At 38.7% G+C, this 16,892-nt stretch overlaps 2 protein-coding genes across 2 annotated transcripts; both read left to right on the top strand.

The window, feature by feature from the left end:
* The first annotated feature begins 3,357 nt into the window (after positions 1–3,357).
* On the top strand, positions 3,358–8,754 carry LOC133328093 (uncharacterized). Its single transcript, XM_061536635.1, has 3 exons — positions 3,358–4,045; positions 4,103–4,157; positions 8,160–8,754. The coding sequence occupies exons 1-3, from the start codon at positions 3,376–3,378 to the stop codon at positions 8,752–8,754; spliced, it is 1,320 nt and encodes a 439-aa protein (XP_061392619.1). The 5' UTR covers positions 3,358–3,375.
* A 357-nt stretch (positions 8,755–9,111) lies between these two features.
* Positions 9,112–9,511, top strand: LOC133328094 (neuropeptide SIFamide-like). Its single transcript, XM_061536636.1, has 2 exons — positions 9,112–9,350; positions 9,412–9,511. The coding sequence occupies exons 1-2, from the start codon at positions 9,215–9,217 to the stop codon at positions 9,498–9,500; spliced, it is 225 nt and encodes a 74-aa protein (XP_061392620.1). The 5' UTR covers positions 9,112–9,214; the 3' UTR covers positions 9,501–9,511.
* The last annotated feature ends 7,381 nt before the right edge of the window (positions 9,512–16,892 follow it).

Raw genomic sequence — 16,892 nt, 5'->3', positions numbered from 1 at the left:
TTGGTAATGTTTTCTTCATTTGATATTTCCATGTAATTCGTCCCCTTCCCTTTCTGCGTGAACCATCACTTGGCTCGCTTTCATATACCTTTTGAGCTGGAGCATCTTCATCCATTCTCACAACATGGCCTAGCTAACGTGGTTGCTGCAGCTCGATACGTCTGACCATGTCGAAGTCCGAGAATAGATTGTACAGCTCATGGTTCATTCGACGGCGATATTCACCGTCGAGGCAGATCGGCCCATAAATCTTTCGGATAATTTTTCTCTCAAACACTCCAAGAGTTGCCGCATCTGCTTGCGCAAGTACCCATTCTCGATTTTAATTTTTCAAGATTTTCAATGGGCTGGTAAATCAATACCAATGCTTGTTAAGGTTTGTAACTTTACACATACATATATAATTGAAGTTTTAAAAGAGAGAAAAAATAATTTACAAACAAATTTTGTTATTGTTTTGTTGTTGTTTTTTGTAATTAAAGAACATCGGAACATCGGAATCCGAAAATTCCAACGGTGTTAGAAAGAATACATGTCTGGCTCTTGTATGAACTAGGATTATTGACTCCGCTCTAAAATTAAAAAAATGGTGGACCTTTGAAAAAATATTTTTGGAAAATCGCCGATTCTTTACCAAAACCCAAGTCAAAAAATAAGGAAGATCTTCACCGATTGGCTTTATCCTAGTTCATACGATAGCTACACACTCACAGAGAAACGTGAAAAATTTGAAGTCGATTGGGTTATTAGTTTTTGAGTTATCGTGCCCGCCATTCGCAAAAAAAAATGTTTGGAGAAAAACGCGTTTAAAGTTTGAGAAGCCCTTCAGCCGTCACTTGATGCTGACACAATAAATCGGCAATATCTTCAAGACTTCTTGAGGTTTTCATTTGAAATTTTGTAGGGACATTCTTTAATTAGTGTAGATTCGAATTATATCAACAAAATTTTTGACCCCGTGAATGGGGGGGTCCCCTTAATGGTGGCTGTTACCGCTCGCAATATTCGACCCATTATGTCGATGTCATCGTCATAGGCGAGTAACATATTCTGCTTGATGTATTGAGTGTCAATTCTGTCCAAATTTGCATTTCGTATGACCAAGGTTACACGACAAACTGTCACCTTGTCTGAATCCTCGTTCGATACTGAACGGCTCCGAGAGATTCTTTCCGGCTTTAACTGCTGACCTTGTGGCCATTAAAGGTATGCTGCATAGCTGTATTCATTTTAAAGGAATGGCGAACGAAGACATGGCTTTAAAAACCTCTGAACATATAGGGCTGTCGAATGCGGTTTTAGAAAAATTGTACTAATCAGCTAGTATATGCTCCAGACCAGCGACCAGCGGTTTGATGTTTTATATTATACACTGCGTTTTTCACATCAGTAGCATTACGATACTCCTTATCGTACAACGGGTTTCTTGATACCCAAGTGTTAATTTCGCTGCATTTTAGAGTGAGTGGGCAATTCTTTGCCATTGTGCTTCCAATATTATTATAGGGACAAGGAGTGTTTTCACCAAGCAGGTGGGTAAGTTGCGCGGAGTAGGCTTCTGCTATCTGTTGTGTTTCCAGCTTTTCGACGTCGAGTTTCCGAGCTACATTAGATTGCACTTTTGCTGCTACATTAAGACGGGTGCGAACCTTGGCTGCCACAATGTAATGGTCCGAATCGATATTCGCTCCTCGTATCGATTGAACGTCAAAAACACTGGATGAATGCCTTCCGTCCGTGATCGATTTGATTTCTCGTTGTTCGTTCGAGGGAAATCCAGGTGGCCTTGTGTATATCGATATGCTTAAATCTGGTGTTGCTAACTACCATATTTTTTGCTGCCCCGAAGCCAATAAACCTCATGCCGTTGTCGGATATTTCTGTATTTTCCGACTGTGGGGTCAAATATATTTTCCCTTTCGATTTATGCAGAACATTAATGTCATGGCCAGGGCAGCGGTCAAATGCAGTTGGTAGGCGCTCGTAAAAAATGTCTTTGTCTGTTCATCTTTGTCTTCCGTCGGAGCATGGGCGTAAATAAGACTGATGTAGATGAACTTCGCTTTTATACGGATTATAGCAATTCGCTCATCTATTGGAGTGAATCTGGAGATGAGGTCTTTTATTCTCCTATTAACCATAAATCCACAGCCAAATTCATGTCTCGTTTCATGGCAGCTATAATATAGGGCGTAATCATCTGATTAACTTACGCCGGTCACTTTCCATCGCATTTTCTGTAAGGCAATAATATCGGCTTTGTACTTCTTAAGTAAATCCACCAAGGCGAAAGCTGCGCCTGTTCTGTACAACGTGCGCACATTCCAAGTGCAGATCGTGGTCCTTTATACGTTTGCGAAGTTCGTCAACCGGGATTGGGGTGGGGGATTGTTGTTTGGTTTTCTTTTTCGTTGCTTTTTCATAGTATTGGTTTTTTTCGAGTGTGGGTAACTAACCCGACGCCTCAACCCATTTTTGATAGTTCTTATGTGTGAACTCGCGGCACATCTTGTGTCCTATAGACAAAAGACCTCCAAGTGGTCTTCTGCAGACAAAAACGCTCATTGACTGAAGTCTTCTGCCTGTACTGTAAACATAGGACAGCCTTAATAAAAGACCATATATCGGTGATTTATGGACAGAAAGATGGACAGAAAGATGTAAGCAGACGACCTATCATTGACCTTCGATGGATCGCCATATTGTGGTCTTCTGTAGACATAAGAACCTCTGTTGTTCAGTCGGCCAACCGTGTACAGAATATTTACTTTCGGATTTTGTTGTATTCAATAGACAAAATACCTCCTTTCGAACTCCTATAAACATACTGAATCACTTACGATTACTACGGCTCCGAAGATAGACATATACCTCCAAGAATCTCTTAAAAAACATATTCACAGAAAATCAAATAGTCACAGAACGCGGTGAAATCTTTTTCATAAGACCACACCAACCGCATTAATGTCAGAATCGTTGTTATGTTGCACTCACATAAAATATGACCCCCGCCCCTCCTATGCAGTTTATGACCCGGTAAAATACCAAACAATAAATAAACTGTTGATAAAATCGTCAAGGGTAACATGGAATTCCTTACAACCCTGTCGCACTGTTTGACGATTTCTATTTATAGCGGAAATAACAACAACTTCAGTTCCTTGGAGAATTTAAATCAAATAACAACTGGGGGAATTGTCGTCCGTCACACAACCAAGGGTTAAATTGTCAATCAAAAGTCTGAACAAATCTAATTTCAAATTCAATTTCAATATTTGTGTGTGTATTCAATAAATTTTGTGTTAAAATAAATTATTACAAAATAATTTTAATTCGATTTGAAAAAAATCTCAAAATTTTAAAAAATTCTTTAAAATGGCTGAACTTTTATCGAAAGAAAAAGAATTTCTAAAATTAAATGAACAATTAAATTTTATGGCATCAAATGCCATGGAGCAGCAACCAAATACAACGGAACAGCGGATAAATTCGGAAAAATCAAATCATTCCCGTTTTCATACCTATCAAAAGGCCAAGGGTCAAAGTACTTTTTTGAGGAAACGCGGTTCGGGTGATGGTCCAACTAGCGATGTAGGAAACAATCAGCAAATTTCTCAAAATCCAATGGGACGTTTTAGCATGACAATGGGTAGAGATACCTATCGTCAGGGTAACCGTCAAACCGGCAATGAACCCAATCAATCACCAAGGATAACAGTTACTGCACCCACACCAACACCACCTCCCACCGTGATTGCATCCACAATGGCCCATAATTCCAGTGCCATAAGAACATATGCAGCTAATATGCGAAAAAATCCACCACCAACCTCTAATATTTCTACTGCCGGTAGGGGTAATGAAACCTTTCGTGCTCCCAATCAAAATCGTTTCAGTCGTGCGCCACCCACAAATACCTCCACATTTACCATCAAATATCGTAATCCGAAATTTGTTAAAAGTCCCTCATTGGAAGTGCTGTTAAAGGATGAATGTTCTGCAATAAGAAATCAGACATCTTCGGAAGATTCACCATATTTGAATGGTAGCGTTTCATCAGTTGCACCAGAGGATTCCATATCAAATGGTCGTCATTCTCAAGCTAGTAATATGACAATTGGTTCGAAAAAGAACGTTAGCACCGATGGATTAATCAAGTAAGTTCCGAATATTGATTAACAAGTGAAAACGTAGTTAATTTCGGCGGGGCCGAACTTTTTATACCCTCCACCATGAGGTAGATATTTAAAATATATGTATTCGTTCGGGACTTTTATATATGGTGTCTATAACATTGTAAATTTTTGGGTAGAAAGATTTGACCCCTTGAGGGAAATCCAACAAAATACCGGACACTGAGCTGTACTCTTCTGTAGATGCAGTTATAGGGAGCTATCGTAAAAAATGGACCATCATTGATAATTTTTGAAGGGAACATTTACTATTAAATTATAATTCGAAATCACGAACTACATCCAATTGAGATTAAAATCGTGCCCCTACTCCTCAAAATACCGAAAGTCGGGAGGTATGGTTATATGGAGGCAATCCTTAAATGTGGACCAATTTTTCGTATTGAATGTAATGTAAATTCAAAATACCAAATTACAACCAATTCTGTTCCCAGAAATACCAAAATTTGGTAGGCACCAGAAAGTTTACAAAAATGTGGACCAATATTGAGATTTTTTCGTAGTGGAATTTCAAACCCAATGCGAATTCCAAATGTCTAATTACTACCAATTCGGTCGAAAAACAAGTCCACACTCCTCAAAAAAACGAAATTCCGAAGGGGCTTTCGTAAAAAGAGGACCAATATTGGTAATTTTGTCATCCACTTGATCTTTCCATCTGATTCGTGGTCTTCACGTTCTGCGTGAACCATCAGCTGGTAAGATTTTATATGCTTTTAGAGCTGGGGCATCTTCCATTCTCACAACATGACCTAGTCAATGTAGCCGCTGCAGCTCGATACGTCTAACAATGCTGATGTCCGAGAATAGCTGGTAAAAATCATGGTTTCTTCCACGGCGATATTCACTGTCAACTCAGATCTGCCCATAGATTTTCCGGAGAATTTTTGATCTGGCGGGAGGTGGCCTTGCTTCTAAACTGCTTACTTAGACCATAGTAGCATCTGTTGGCCAACACTATCCTTCTCCGAATTTCAAAACTGATGTAATTAGTTTTGTTTATGGCGGTACCGAGGGGCATAAAATCGTTCACTACCTCGAAGCTGTAGTTTTCAAGTTCCTCAAGTGGTCAGCTTGATCTTCTCGCCATTTACTGCCAGTCCCACTTTGACAGACTCATTCTCAATTCGTTTAAAGAAATACCAAAATTTGAGAGGTATCAGAAAGTTTACAAAAATGTGGACCAGTATTGAGATTTTTTCGTAGTGATATTTCAAACCCAATGCGGATTCCAAATGCCTAATTACCACCAATTCGGTAGAAAAACGAGTCTACACTCCTCAAAAAACTGAAATTCCGTAGGGGCTATCGTAAAAAGAGGACCAATATTGGTAATTTTGTCATCCACTTGATCTTTCCATCTGATTCGTGGCCTTCCCGTTCTGCGTGAACCATCAGCTGGTAAGATTTTATATGCTTTTAGAGCTGGGGCATCTTCTTCCATTCTCACAATATGACATAGTCAACGTAGCCCCTGCAGCTCGATACGTCTGGCAATGCTTATGTCCGAGAATTGCTAGTGAAATTCATGGTTCCTTTGACGGCGATATTCACTGTCAACGCAGATCGGCCCAAAGATTTTCCGGAGAATTTTTGGTCTGGCGGGAGGTGGCCTTGCTTCTAAACTGCTTACTTAGACCATAGTAGCATCTGTTGGCCAACACAGACTCATTTTCAATTCGTTTAAAGCTGTTACCGCTCGGAATGTTCGATCCATTACGTCGCTGTCGCTAACGTAAGTGAGTAAAATATGCAGTTTGGTGTTCAGAGTGTCATTTCTGTTCACATTTGCATCTCGTATGACCTTTTCCAGCAGGATGTTAAAAAGGTCACACGACAAACTGTCACCTTGTCTGAATCCTCGTTCGGTATTAAAGAGCTTCGAGAGGTCCTTTCCGACTTTAACTGGTAATCCTAATTTTGTAAGAATGCCGAACGCAGGCATGACGAATGTGGCTTTATAGTCGACGAATAGTTGGAATGTGTCGATGTGTTTTTCGTGGGTCTTTTCCAGGATTTGGTGCAGTGTGAAAATCTATTCTATGTTGGATTTTCCAGGCCTGAAGCCACATTGGTATGGTCCAATAATGTCATATAGCACTTTATATGCGATGGGAAGGAGACTTATTCCTCTATAGTTGGCACATATCGTCTTGTCTCCTTTTTTGTGCACGGGACACAGGATGCTGAGGTTCTAAACATTGGGCATGCATTTCTCTAACCAAATTGTACTTATAAGCTGTTGCATGTTCCTGACCAGCGTCTGACCACCAGCCTTTAATAGTTCGGCAGGTTCCATCGGCACCTGCTGCTTTATTATTCTTCAGCCGATTAATTGCTACTCTGATTTCAACTTGACTAGTTGGTATACTATCTATACCGTCATCTCTAATTGGTTCTGGGGTATCTTCTTCACTGCCACTATTTGATACCAGAAGTTTTTCCAAATGTTCCTTCCAGATCTCCAACACGCTACCTGTAGCTGTCACCAGGTTACCTTCTTCATCTCTACAGGAAGATGAGCCTAAACCAAATCCTTATTGGTAAAATTTCCGGACTTCATTCTAACTCCTGTATATCTCGATTTTCTCAAGCTCAAGTTTGTCTTGTTCTTTCTTCTTTCATTTGAAAATACGTTTCTCCACTCTCCTTTTTCCCGATAATTCTCTCTCGTATTGCGCGTTGTGCTCTTTGCAGGGTTGACCTATACGAGGCGTTTTTCAACTCCTGATGGTGATCTTTGGTACCAAATTGTTGCTTTTGCTGCAGTTTGTAGGGAGCGGGCAATCCTTTGCCATTGTGCTTCTATATTATTATCGGGACAAGGAGTGCTTTCATCAGTTGAGCGGAGTAGGCTTCTGGTTTCTGTTGTGTTTGCCGCTTTTCGAGGTCGAGTTTCCGTGTTGTGTTAGATCGCACCTTTGCTGCTACATCAAGACGGGTGCGAACCTTGGCTGCCACAAAGTAATGGAATCGATATTCGCTCCTCGTATCAATCGAATGTCTAAAACACTGGAGGAATGCCCTCCGCCTATCACAACATGATCCATTTGATTTCTCGTTGTTTGATCGGGAGAAAGCTTGGTGGCCCTGTGCATATCGAGATGCTTGAATCTGGTGTTGCTAACTACCAGGTTTTTTGATGCAGCGAAGTAATCAACTTCATGCCGTTGTCGGATATTTCTTTATGGAGGCTAAATTTTCCGACGGAGGTCCAAAAATAGTTTCCCTTCCGATTTTTGCATTTAAATCTTTTAACAGCATTTTAATGTCATGACCAGGGCAGCGGTCATATGCTGTTTCTAGGTGATCGTAAAATATGTCTTTGGCAATTCACTTATCTACTGGAGTGAATCTGGAGACGAGGTCTTTTATTCTCATGTCTGGTTTCATGGCACCTATAATACAGGGCGTAATCATCTGATTTACTTACGCCAGTCCTTTTCCATCACATTTCCTGTAAGACAATGATGTCGGGTTTGTACTTCTTGAAGCGAAAACGCAAAACCAAGTGCAGATCGTGGTCCTTTATACATTTGCGGGGTTCGTCAACATTTGGGGGGTGGGTGTGTTTTGGTTTACTTTTTCGTTGCTTTTTCATAGTAGGAAAGGTTTTCCGAGTGTGGGTACAAATCAGCTCACTATTTCAACGGGTGATGAACGTAGCTACACCAGGTGACACCGCGGGGAAGTCAGTGTCAAAAATTGAGATGGGAGAGGGACCAAGATAAGCCTGGGTTTTGCCATGTTAAAGAAAATCAGAGCCGTTGCTTGGTATCTATCATGTCCCACCTCGCCCGACGCTTTTAATATAGCTCCCACATATATTCTAAGCCGATTGTATCTAAACGGTTAAAATTTCTACGATTCCGGCAAAATTTAGGACAATGTACAAAATCGTACCCATATTCAATATTTGTACTTCGCATATTTCTTCAAATTAAAATTTTGAATTTTTTTTGACAGATTCCTTAAATCCAAGGTGACCATACTGGAAGATGATCACTCTCGCCTATCCGAAGAGCTAAGCAAACAAAAGGAACTTCTCGAAAAAGCCCTAGAACAAGCTAAGGCAATGGAAAAGCAACGTGATCAAGCTACAACCAAAAATAATGCCCTCAAAGAACAATTGGCGAAATTGGAATCCCAGCTGGAACAAACCACTCAACATAACAAGGATCAGAATAAAGAATACCTGAAACAGCAAAAGGACTTGGAGACTGCGAAGAGAGAAATTAAAATTCTAACACAAAATAATAAAAACCTCGAGAAACGACTCTATCGGGCAAATGAAGATCTAGAAAATTCGCGAACTTCGTTGAGTGAAATGAAAAAATCCGAAAAGGAATTACAGGAGAAGGCCCGTCTAGATTTGGACGACAAAGATAAACAAATTAAGAATTTAAAGAAACAGAGAGCTGATCTGCTAAATGCCTATAAAAAGCAGTTATTTTTGATTGATAATTTGAAAAGGCAAAACATTTGTTTGGAACAAGCCAAGATGTTGCAATTCGGAGAAAAGGAATTCTCTAAGATTTTGGAATGGGATATGAAATCGTAAATGGAAATTGGAAGGAGGGACTTTTTTTTTGCAGAAACTCTCAAAGACTGACAACAATTTAGAAGAATATTTTTTTACAAAAATATGTTTAATATTGTTTTGTTATTTAGATTTTGATTTTAATATCCTTTTAACATATGTATATCCTTTGCAAATATTATCAAAGAGTATTAGTAGCAAGAAAATAAACCAGCAAAGTTGGCCAATAACATAACTCAATATAGCATCCCTCTCTTTTCATTATTATTTCCCATAATTAGCAATTAATTTTCTATTAGCCTTTTAGTCCTTGGAGATTTATGTTCCAATATTTAGTTTCCTATCCACATCCTTCATATGCCGTTGTTAGACAAATTTTGACTATAAAAGCTAAGTGTTCACCACAGATTGGCATCAGTTCATCAGCAACGTTCAACAACTCAAGAAAATCGTGTTCTCTTGCACCAAAGAAAATCTCAAAATGTTTGCCATCCGTTTCTCTTTCGCTCTCCTTGTCATTGCCTTCATTGTTGCCGTTGTCATGTTGCAACCCAGCGAGGCTGCCTACCGTAAACCACCCTTCAATGGTAGCATTTTTGGCAAGCGTAATTCAGTTGGTAAGTAAAACAATTAAATATTTTACATTTTGAAATTAGTAATTTGTTGATTCTTCTCCAGAATATGACAATGCCAAAGCAGTGACCGCCATGTGTGAAATTGCCATGGAAGCCTGCCAATCATGGTTCCCACAATCCGAAAGTAAATAATTTCTATTGACGAGATCGAGATCTACTAGCTGAATGTGTAATTCCCTTCATGAGTTATGGACCAACAATGCGACAAAATAAATTGTAATGTATTCCAAAAAAATATATATTTATCTATATAAAATATAGTTTGTAATTATTAAGTGTATAATAAAATATTAAAAATAATCAAATGGAAAAATTATATGAAACCAATTGCTTTTACTTCTTCATCTAGGATAAATGAACTTCTACATATTCTGCAAATATAATTCAGAACATTTCGAATTGTAAATCATCATAATTCATGTGTTGTACATTTTAGTTCATTTTAAAGAACCATTCTTATAGTTCATCTAATTCATAGTTCACTATTTAGTTCATTGACCAATCGGGCACCAACAAAACACGTTCATAGATCACTACCTAATTCGTTCATAGTCAATGAAGTATTCTATTTTATTTTTATCACATCCCTTGCTGTTTTTATACCCTCCACCATAGTATTGTTTGTAACGCATCGAAATAATCATTTCCGACCCTATAAAGTATATATATTCTTGATCAGCATAAAATTATATGACGATCTAAGCATGTCCGTCAGTCTGTCGTAATCACGCTATCTTCCAAAGGAATTGAGATAGGGTGCTGAAATTGTGCATAGGGTTGTCTTTTGTCTGCAGGCAGGTCAAATTCGAGGATGGGATATTTCGGTCCACGTTTAGGCATTGCTTCCATATAAGGGTACCCCCCAATTTTCGGTATTTTGGGGTTCTTGAACGCGTTTTTAAACCGAATTCGCTGAAATTTGGTACATTGGGTTCTTATTGGGTACTAAATGTCTCCACAAAAAATTATAAATATAGGTCCACTTTTTCTGGTAGCCCCCATATAACGGTACCTCCTAATTTTCAGTATTTTGGGGGATTTGGTCGTATTTTTCCACCGAATTGGCTGTAAGTTAGTACTTTAAATTCTTAATAGGTTCCAAATCACTCCACCAAAAATTATGAATATAGTTCCATTTTTTCTGGTAGGTATTTTGGGGTTCTTGAGCGCGTTTTTCAACTGAATTCGCTGAAATTTGGTACATTGGGTTCTTATTGGGTACCAAATTTCTCCACTAAAAATTATAAATATAAGTCCATTTTTTCTGCTAGCTCCCATATAAGGGTACCCCCAAATTTTGGCATTTGGAGGATCTTCGTCTTCGTTTTTCAACCGAAATCACTGAACTTGGTATTTTGTAGCCGTATATGGAAACAAATCTCCCTACCAAAAATTATTAATAGTCAACTCCATTTAGGCGTAGTCCCCATATAACCCCATTTTTTATATTAATATAATTATCTGATTTTTCCGCGTTTTGGGTTTGGTTCTAACACTCTGTTGTAATCATTTCACCTGCGAAGGATACCGAGATAAAGTACGGTTCGATAATGAACTATATGTGAACTATAGCCCGCATTTAGGCTTAGGCGTAGCTCCTGTGTGGGAGGTATCAGAGGGCATGGACCGATATTCCTCAAATTCGGACTTGAACTAAGTTTGGAAGACATAATAAGATGGGATGAAATCAATTTTTTTCTGAAACGGATTTGGTCCAAAGAAACATGGGGTCTAGAACCAATATTTCGATGAGGCACATTTTCAGCGTGTGAAAGTGTATACACACTAATTAGCCATAAGGCTGAGGGTATAATTTTCTATTAAAAATTATTGTTTACATAATCGGTTTGTATAAATGTCGGTATAGGTCCATTTTTGAGTATGTTCCCTATATTTTCATTTCAAGTACCTACCAGTATATCTATGGTGGAGGGTATCCAAAGTTCGGCCCGGCCGAACTTAACGCTTTTTCATTTAGTTTTAAATGCTCTCTTCTGGAATACGTTCAATTGAACTAGTTCGTTGGATCGTTCACCTTGTTCTTCCCGCTTATCGATCAAGCCAACAACTATTGAGATCGCAATATTTAAGATAGAACTCTGAAATTTAAGTGACGTTGGGGATGATATATACCAAGGTTCTGATTGGCTTTAACATGGCAAAACCCAGGCTTATCTTGGTCCCTCTTTCATCTCAATTGTGGACACTGACCTACCCGCGGTGTCACCTGGGGTAGCTACTTTCATCAATCCGTTGAAATAGTTCACAAGTTCACCCATAAGAACTGTGACAAGTGAAGAAGCGTTAATTTCGGGCGGGCCAAATTTTGGATACTCTCCACCATAGGTATACTGACAGATACTTGGAACCTATACCGATATTTCTACAAATTTCAGCAATTTTTAATGAAAACCCTAAAGCTTGGACTGATACTAATAATGTATGGTAGAATATACAATCCCCAAACTTCTGCAATTTAGATTACATAGTGTAGGAATTTGCGAATATTTGGGGTTATAATTATATGAGGACTATGACTAATTAATGACCAACATATGTCAATTTAGAAACCAATATTTTTGTTTTGTGTCTCAATTCTTTAGTTCAGGACCTATGGGGGAGATGCCTAAATGCTGGCCGATATATTTCAGTATCGTCAGGTTCGAATTTTTATCACGATTTCCTTAGAAAGTGGAATGATTACAACCGATGGTTAAATCTTCTTAGAATTCCATAATTTGTAGGGTAAAACTTACTATTTCGAGTAACGACTATCCCCTAAACTATGGTAGAATACGCCTGTATGGGGACAACCCCTAGACACGGAACTAATCAAATTTTTGCGAATTCTGGGGGCTACCAGAAAAAGTGGACCTATATTTATAATTTTTAGTGGAAACATTTGATACCCAAAAATAGCCCAATGTACCAAATTTCAGCGAATTCGATTGAAAAGCGGGTTCAAGAACCCCAAAATATCGACTGCGGACAAAAGACGCCTTTATGCAATTTTGGCGATCTATCTCAATTCCTTCAGATGACAACAGACGGACGGACATGGTTAGGTCGTCTAAGAATTTTACCCTGATCAAGAATTTATATACTTTATAGGGTCGGAAATGAATATTTCGAAACAATGACAAAATTAATATACCGTACATACTATGTTGGAGGGTATAAAAAATGGGTTGAGACGTCGGGTTAGTTGCCAACACCCGAAAATCCCGACAAAGAAAATCACACCCCCCTAATGTTTGCTACCTCCACATACGTATAAAGGACCACAATCTGCGAACCTGCACTTGAAATGTGCGCACGTTGTACAGAACAGGCGCAGTTTTCACATTGGAAAATGTACTCAGAAGTACAAATCCGATATTATTGCCTATATAGGAAATGCGATGGAAAGGGATAGGCGTAAGTAAATCAGACGATTACGCCCTGTATTATAGCTGCAATGAAACGAGACATGAAAATTGGCTCCAGATTCTCTCCAGTAGATGAACGAATTTCTATAATCCGTATAAAAGCGAAGTTCTTCTACATCAGTCTTATCTGTGCCCATGCTCCGACGGAATACAAAGATAAACAGACCAAAAACATATTTTATGAGCGCATAGAAACAGCATATTACCGCGGTCCTGGCCATGACATTAAATTCTGCTAGGAGATTTTAATGCAAAAATCTGAAGGGAAACATTTTTGGTCCCACCGTTGGAAAATTCAGCCTCCATGAAGAAACATCCGACACCAGCATGAGGTTGATTGACTTCCAGGCAGCAAAAAAACAACATGGTAGTTAGCTGCACCAGATTCAAGCATCTCGATATACACAAGGTCACCTGGATTTGTCCTGATCAAGCAACGACAAATCAAAATGATCATGTTGTGATAGACGGAAGGCATTCGTCCAGTATTTTAGGCGTTCGATCGATCCGAGGAGCGAATATCGATTTGGAGCATTACCTTGTGGCAACCAAAATACGCCACCGTCTTAATGTAGGTAGTAAACGATTTTATATACATCGGTACCGCCATTAACAAAATTAATGACATAAGTTTTGAAATTCGGAGAAGGATAGTGTTGGCCAACAGATGCTACTATAATCTGAGTAAGCCAGATCGCCAGACCAAACTCACACTCTACAAGACGCTGATATTAGCCGTGCTATTATATGGATCTGAAGCATGGATACTTGCTCAAGGCAAGTAGATCAAACAACTCTTGGATTGTTTGAGAAAAATTTATTTGAAAAAAATCTCCAGAAGATCTATGGGCAGATATGCGTCAACGATGAATATCGCCGTCGAATGAACCATGAGCTGTTACATCTATTCTCGCACATCGACATAGTCAGACGTATTGAGCTGCAGCGGCTACGTTGGCTAGGTCATGTTGTGAGAATGGATGAGTATGCCCCAGCTCACATAAAAACGAGCCAGCTGATGGTTCACGCAGAACGGAAAGGCCTCGATTTCGATGGAAAGATTCCATATTTAATGAGCTGCGCACAAGAGCGACGCGCCTTAAAAACTTTTTTAAGCTCGGCTTATGGAACAAACGTTCTGTCACAAGCCAGATAAGTAAGTAAGCTCTGGAATTTTGCAGATATGCGTCAAAGGTGAATATCGCCGTCGAATGAACCATGAGCTGTTACATCTATTCTCGGACATCGACATAGTCAGACGTATTGAGCTGCAGCGGCTACGTTGGCTAGGTCATGTTGTGAGAATGGATGAGTATGCCCCAGCTCAAAAGTCAAAAGCCTCGATTTCGATGGAAAGATCAAGTGGAAGACAACATCTCGGAACATGATATTTCAAATTTAATGAGCTGCGCATAAGAGCGATGCGCCTGGAAAACTTTTTTAAGTTCGGCTTATGGAACAAACGTTCTGTCACAAGCCAGATAAGTAAGTAAGCTCTGGAATTTTGCATAGACATTGCTAGTATACCTAGGATGGTATTGCAAATGGGATATATGCGGCGACGTTTTGTGTAGTAAACATGTTTATTTTTGTTTGGGTTCATCGGTCGAATATGAGCTCGAAAATTGTGGGTAGTTGTTTTCCAGATTTATATGTCCCTTGATCTGCGCATTTAGGGGTATTATCCTGTCCGCAACTGTAAATAATGTCTCCGCAGATTTTAAATATATCTTTCAATACTCAAGACCCAATGCCGCGATCTATACGCTATATGGAGGGCGTGGAATGCCAGACAGATACTTCCAGTTTGAAATTCTTGTTCTGCAACTCTATTTACTACCTGTCCTGATATGCCTGATATTTTGCCTTCCAATAATAATCCCGATCTATTTATGAAACTTTTGAATGCGAAGGGTACAAAAAGCCGGCCTAGCAGACATTTTTGCTTATCAATTGTTTTCTTACACATTCAGGTATATTTCACATTCACGTCAGGTTTTTTTTCGCATAGTTTCTTGCCATTTCTCTTGCATTAAAATAATTGCAATAGTGATATCCGACGTACAGTCCCCTATAACGAATCTATCCAAAAATTCCGAAAAAATGTTGCCCTTTCTTTAATGTATAACGACTTTCGCTTATAGCGACCAATTTCGCCGGACTGTCGTTATAAACGATTTCGACTGTATTTTATTGTATTATAGAGCTAAGACGAATCCTATTACAAAAAAAAAAAACGTGTGTGTCAACAGCTTATCCTCTCATGGATGGTTGTATCACATATCGATCTTTATTTAAAAAAAAAAATAACCTCTAAATTATTTTTTACTTATTAGCATGATTTTGTCGTAACTCCTCAATATGACTATGGAAATAGTTCATATATTCCGACATAAATGTTATGTAAGACTAAAAAAAAATTACAAAAACAAATTAATTTCCAAAAATAACACAAACTCACTCCATTTTTTACCTTATCCAAAATGTAGCGTGGCACATAACCCTTCAGATCCAAACATAAAATCCATTCAAATATACAAATATCAGAATGACCTTCCACCTCACAGGCAGCAAATCCTGAAACAAGATTTTCAGCACGAACATATTTTGGTACGAGTGGAGCATCTTCGCATTCAACACTGACGGCGGCATTTAACCACATTCGGCCATTTTTCTGATAGCATTGTTCGGCGGAGAGGATATCATCACTAAATACAATTGGTTCATCCAATGCATCGTTGTTTTCTTTGTCGCAAATTTCGCCATTTACCAAAAGACGCCAACAACATAAATTGATAAAATCCCGATTTTTAATAAGACCACCGGCACCGCTGCAGAGGGCCTGTCGGCCTATTTCGGTGTAGGAATTAATTTTCTGGAACAATTAAAATTGATTTTAATGTTCTGAATAACAAAATTTTACACAATTTGTTCTTACCTTAATAACCTTGGATTCCAACATTGTGGGATTCCAGGTGGGCACCTTCTCCACATTATGATAAATGTCATAGCACAACGCTTTCGCCGGGTATTTCACACTACACTATTTTAAAATAAAATGTATTTTTTATTTTCCATTTTTTCTTAATACACTCATAACCCACTGTTAGTTTATAGATTTTTCCATATCCCTCGCGATAAATACAACTTATCCGCTCACCACGTTTTGTCACTTTTTCCAATTTCCAATCGCTGTCACATAGGAAACCATATGTACGCCGTATACACTCCAAGGCTTGACGATGATATTCTTCATCCTACAATTTGAATTTGTAATTGTAACGCAATTGTGCTACTGTTTCCGATCGTTGTGACCCTTACCATACTTCAAAATCAAATGATGTGTCTCACATTCAATGATTCCTAAGAATCGGTGTATATTTAACACTGGAGAAACTTCATTTTCAATTCAAATCAAATTATTTGATAAAACCTGGATACGAGCCTTTGATCTTGCATTTATAACATCTTGGTTGTATGCATAATCTATTTCCATCCTATGAATGGGAACAGTGGTTAATAGGTATAAAAAGAGATGCAGTTTTCGGGGAATATATAGGATTTTATTCGTACATCAATAACCAAAATATAGAATAAAACCAGTGAGCGGAGCAGTATAGTCGGACGAGGCCGACCATACGATACACTACACAACTACGACGAAGTTCTAAGTTTCTAAGGAAGTTTATTTCGAGCCTGGGAAATATTTCGTGACATTTGCAACCCTCTTGCCCGATTAGAGGTCAACAGCACATCTTTCATATTACTAATATTCATAACAGTCCTTCTTATTAATTGTCCAGATTGACTTCATCGTGGGTTGTATGGTGATGATCGGCTAATAACTGATCGATTCGAAAAATAGCAAAAAATTAAGTTTTCGGTACACTTCATCCCAAAATTATTATCTGATCATCACCGAAAATTAGAAGCGCTGTCTTTGACCATAACGGGAACCCCATGGAAAATTTCGAATTGAGCAGCATTATATTTCCGCCCTCTAGTGTGGTAATGGGTTACTAAATAATATCTGAATACGTAGCACCCGTAAATATTTACATGTAACTCTCACATCCAAGAACATAAGATAATATAA

The sequence above is a fragment of the Musca vetustissima genome, unplaced genomic scaffold (genome assembly GCF_032173495.1).
Source record: "Musca vetustissima isolate MV318-11 ecotype Yass unplaced genomic scaffold, APGP_CSIRO_Mvet_v1 utg39981, whole genome shotgun sequence".
In the NCBI taxonomy this organism is placed as follows: Eukaryota; Metazoa; Arthropoda; class Insecta; order Diptera; family Muscidae; genus Musca; species Musca vetustissima.
Note: the sequence above shows the minus strand (reverse complement) of the source record. Positions and strands in the feature narration are given on the sequence as shown.

Excerpts from the sequence above, each read along its gene's own strand:
- LOC133328093 (XM_061536635.1), top strand. The coding sequence starts at position 3,376 with ATGGCTGAACTTTTATCGAAAGAAAAAGAATTTCTAAAATTAAATGAA. Across the intron at positions 4,046-4,102 it reads AGATTCACCATATTTGAATG|CTAGTAATATGACAATTGGT; the intron begins GTAGCGTTTCAT and ends GTCATTCTCAAG. Across the intron at positions 4,158-8,159 it reads AGCACCGATGGATTAATCAA|ATTCCTTAAATCCAAGGTGA; the intron begins GTAAGTTCCGAA and ends TTTTTTTGACAG.
- LOC133328094 (XM_061536636.1), top strand. The coding sequence starts at position 9,215 with ATGTTTGCCATCCGTTTCTCTTTCGCTCTCCTTGTCATTGCCTTCATT. Across the intron at positions 9,351-9,411 it reads TGGCAAGCGTAATTCAGTTG|AATATGACAATGCCAAAGCA; the intron begins GTAAGTAAAACA and ends ATTCTTCTCCAG.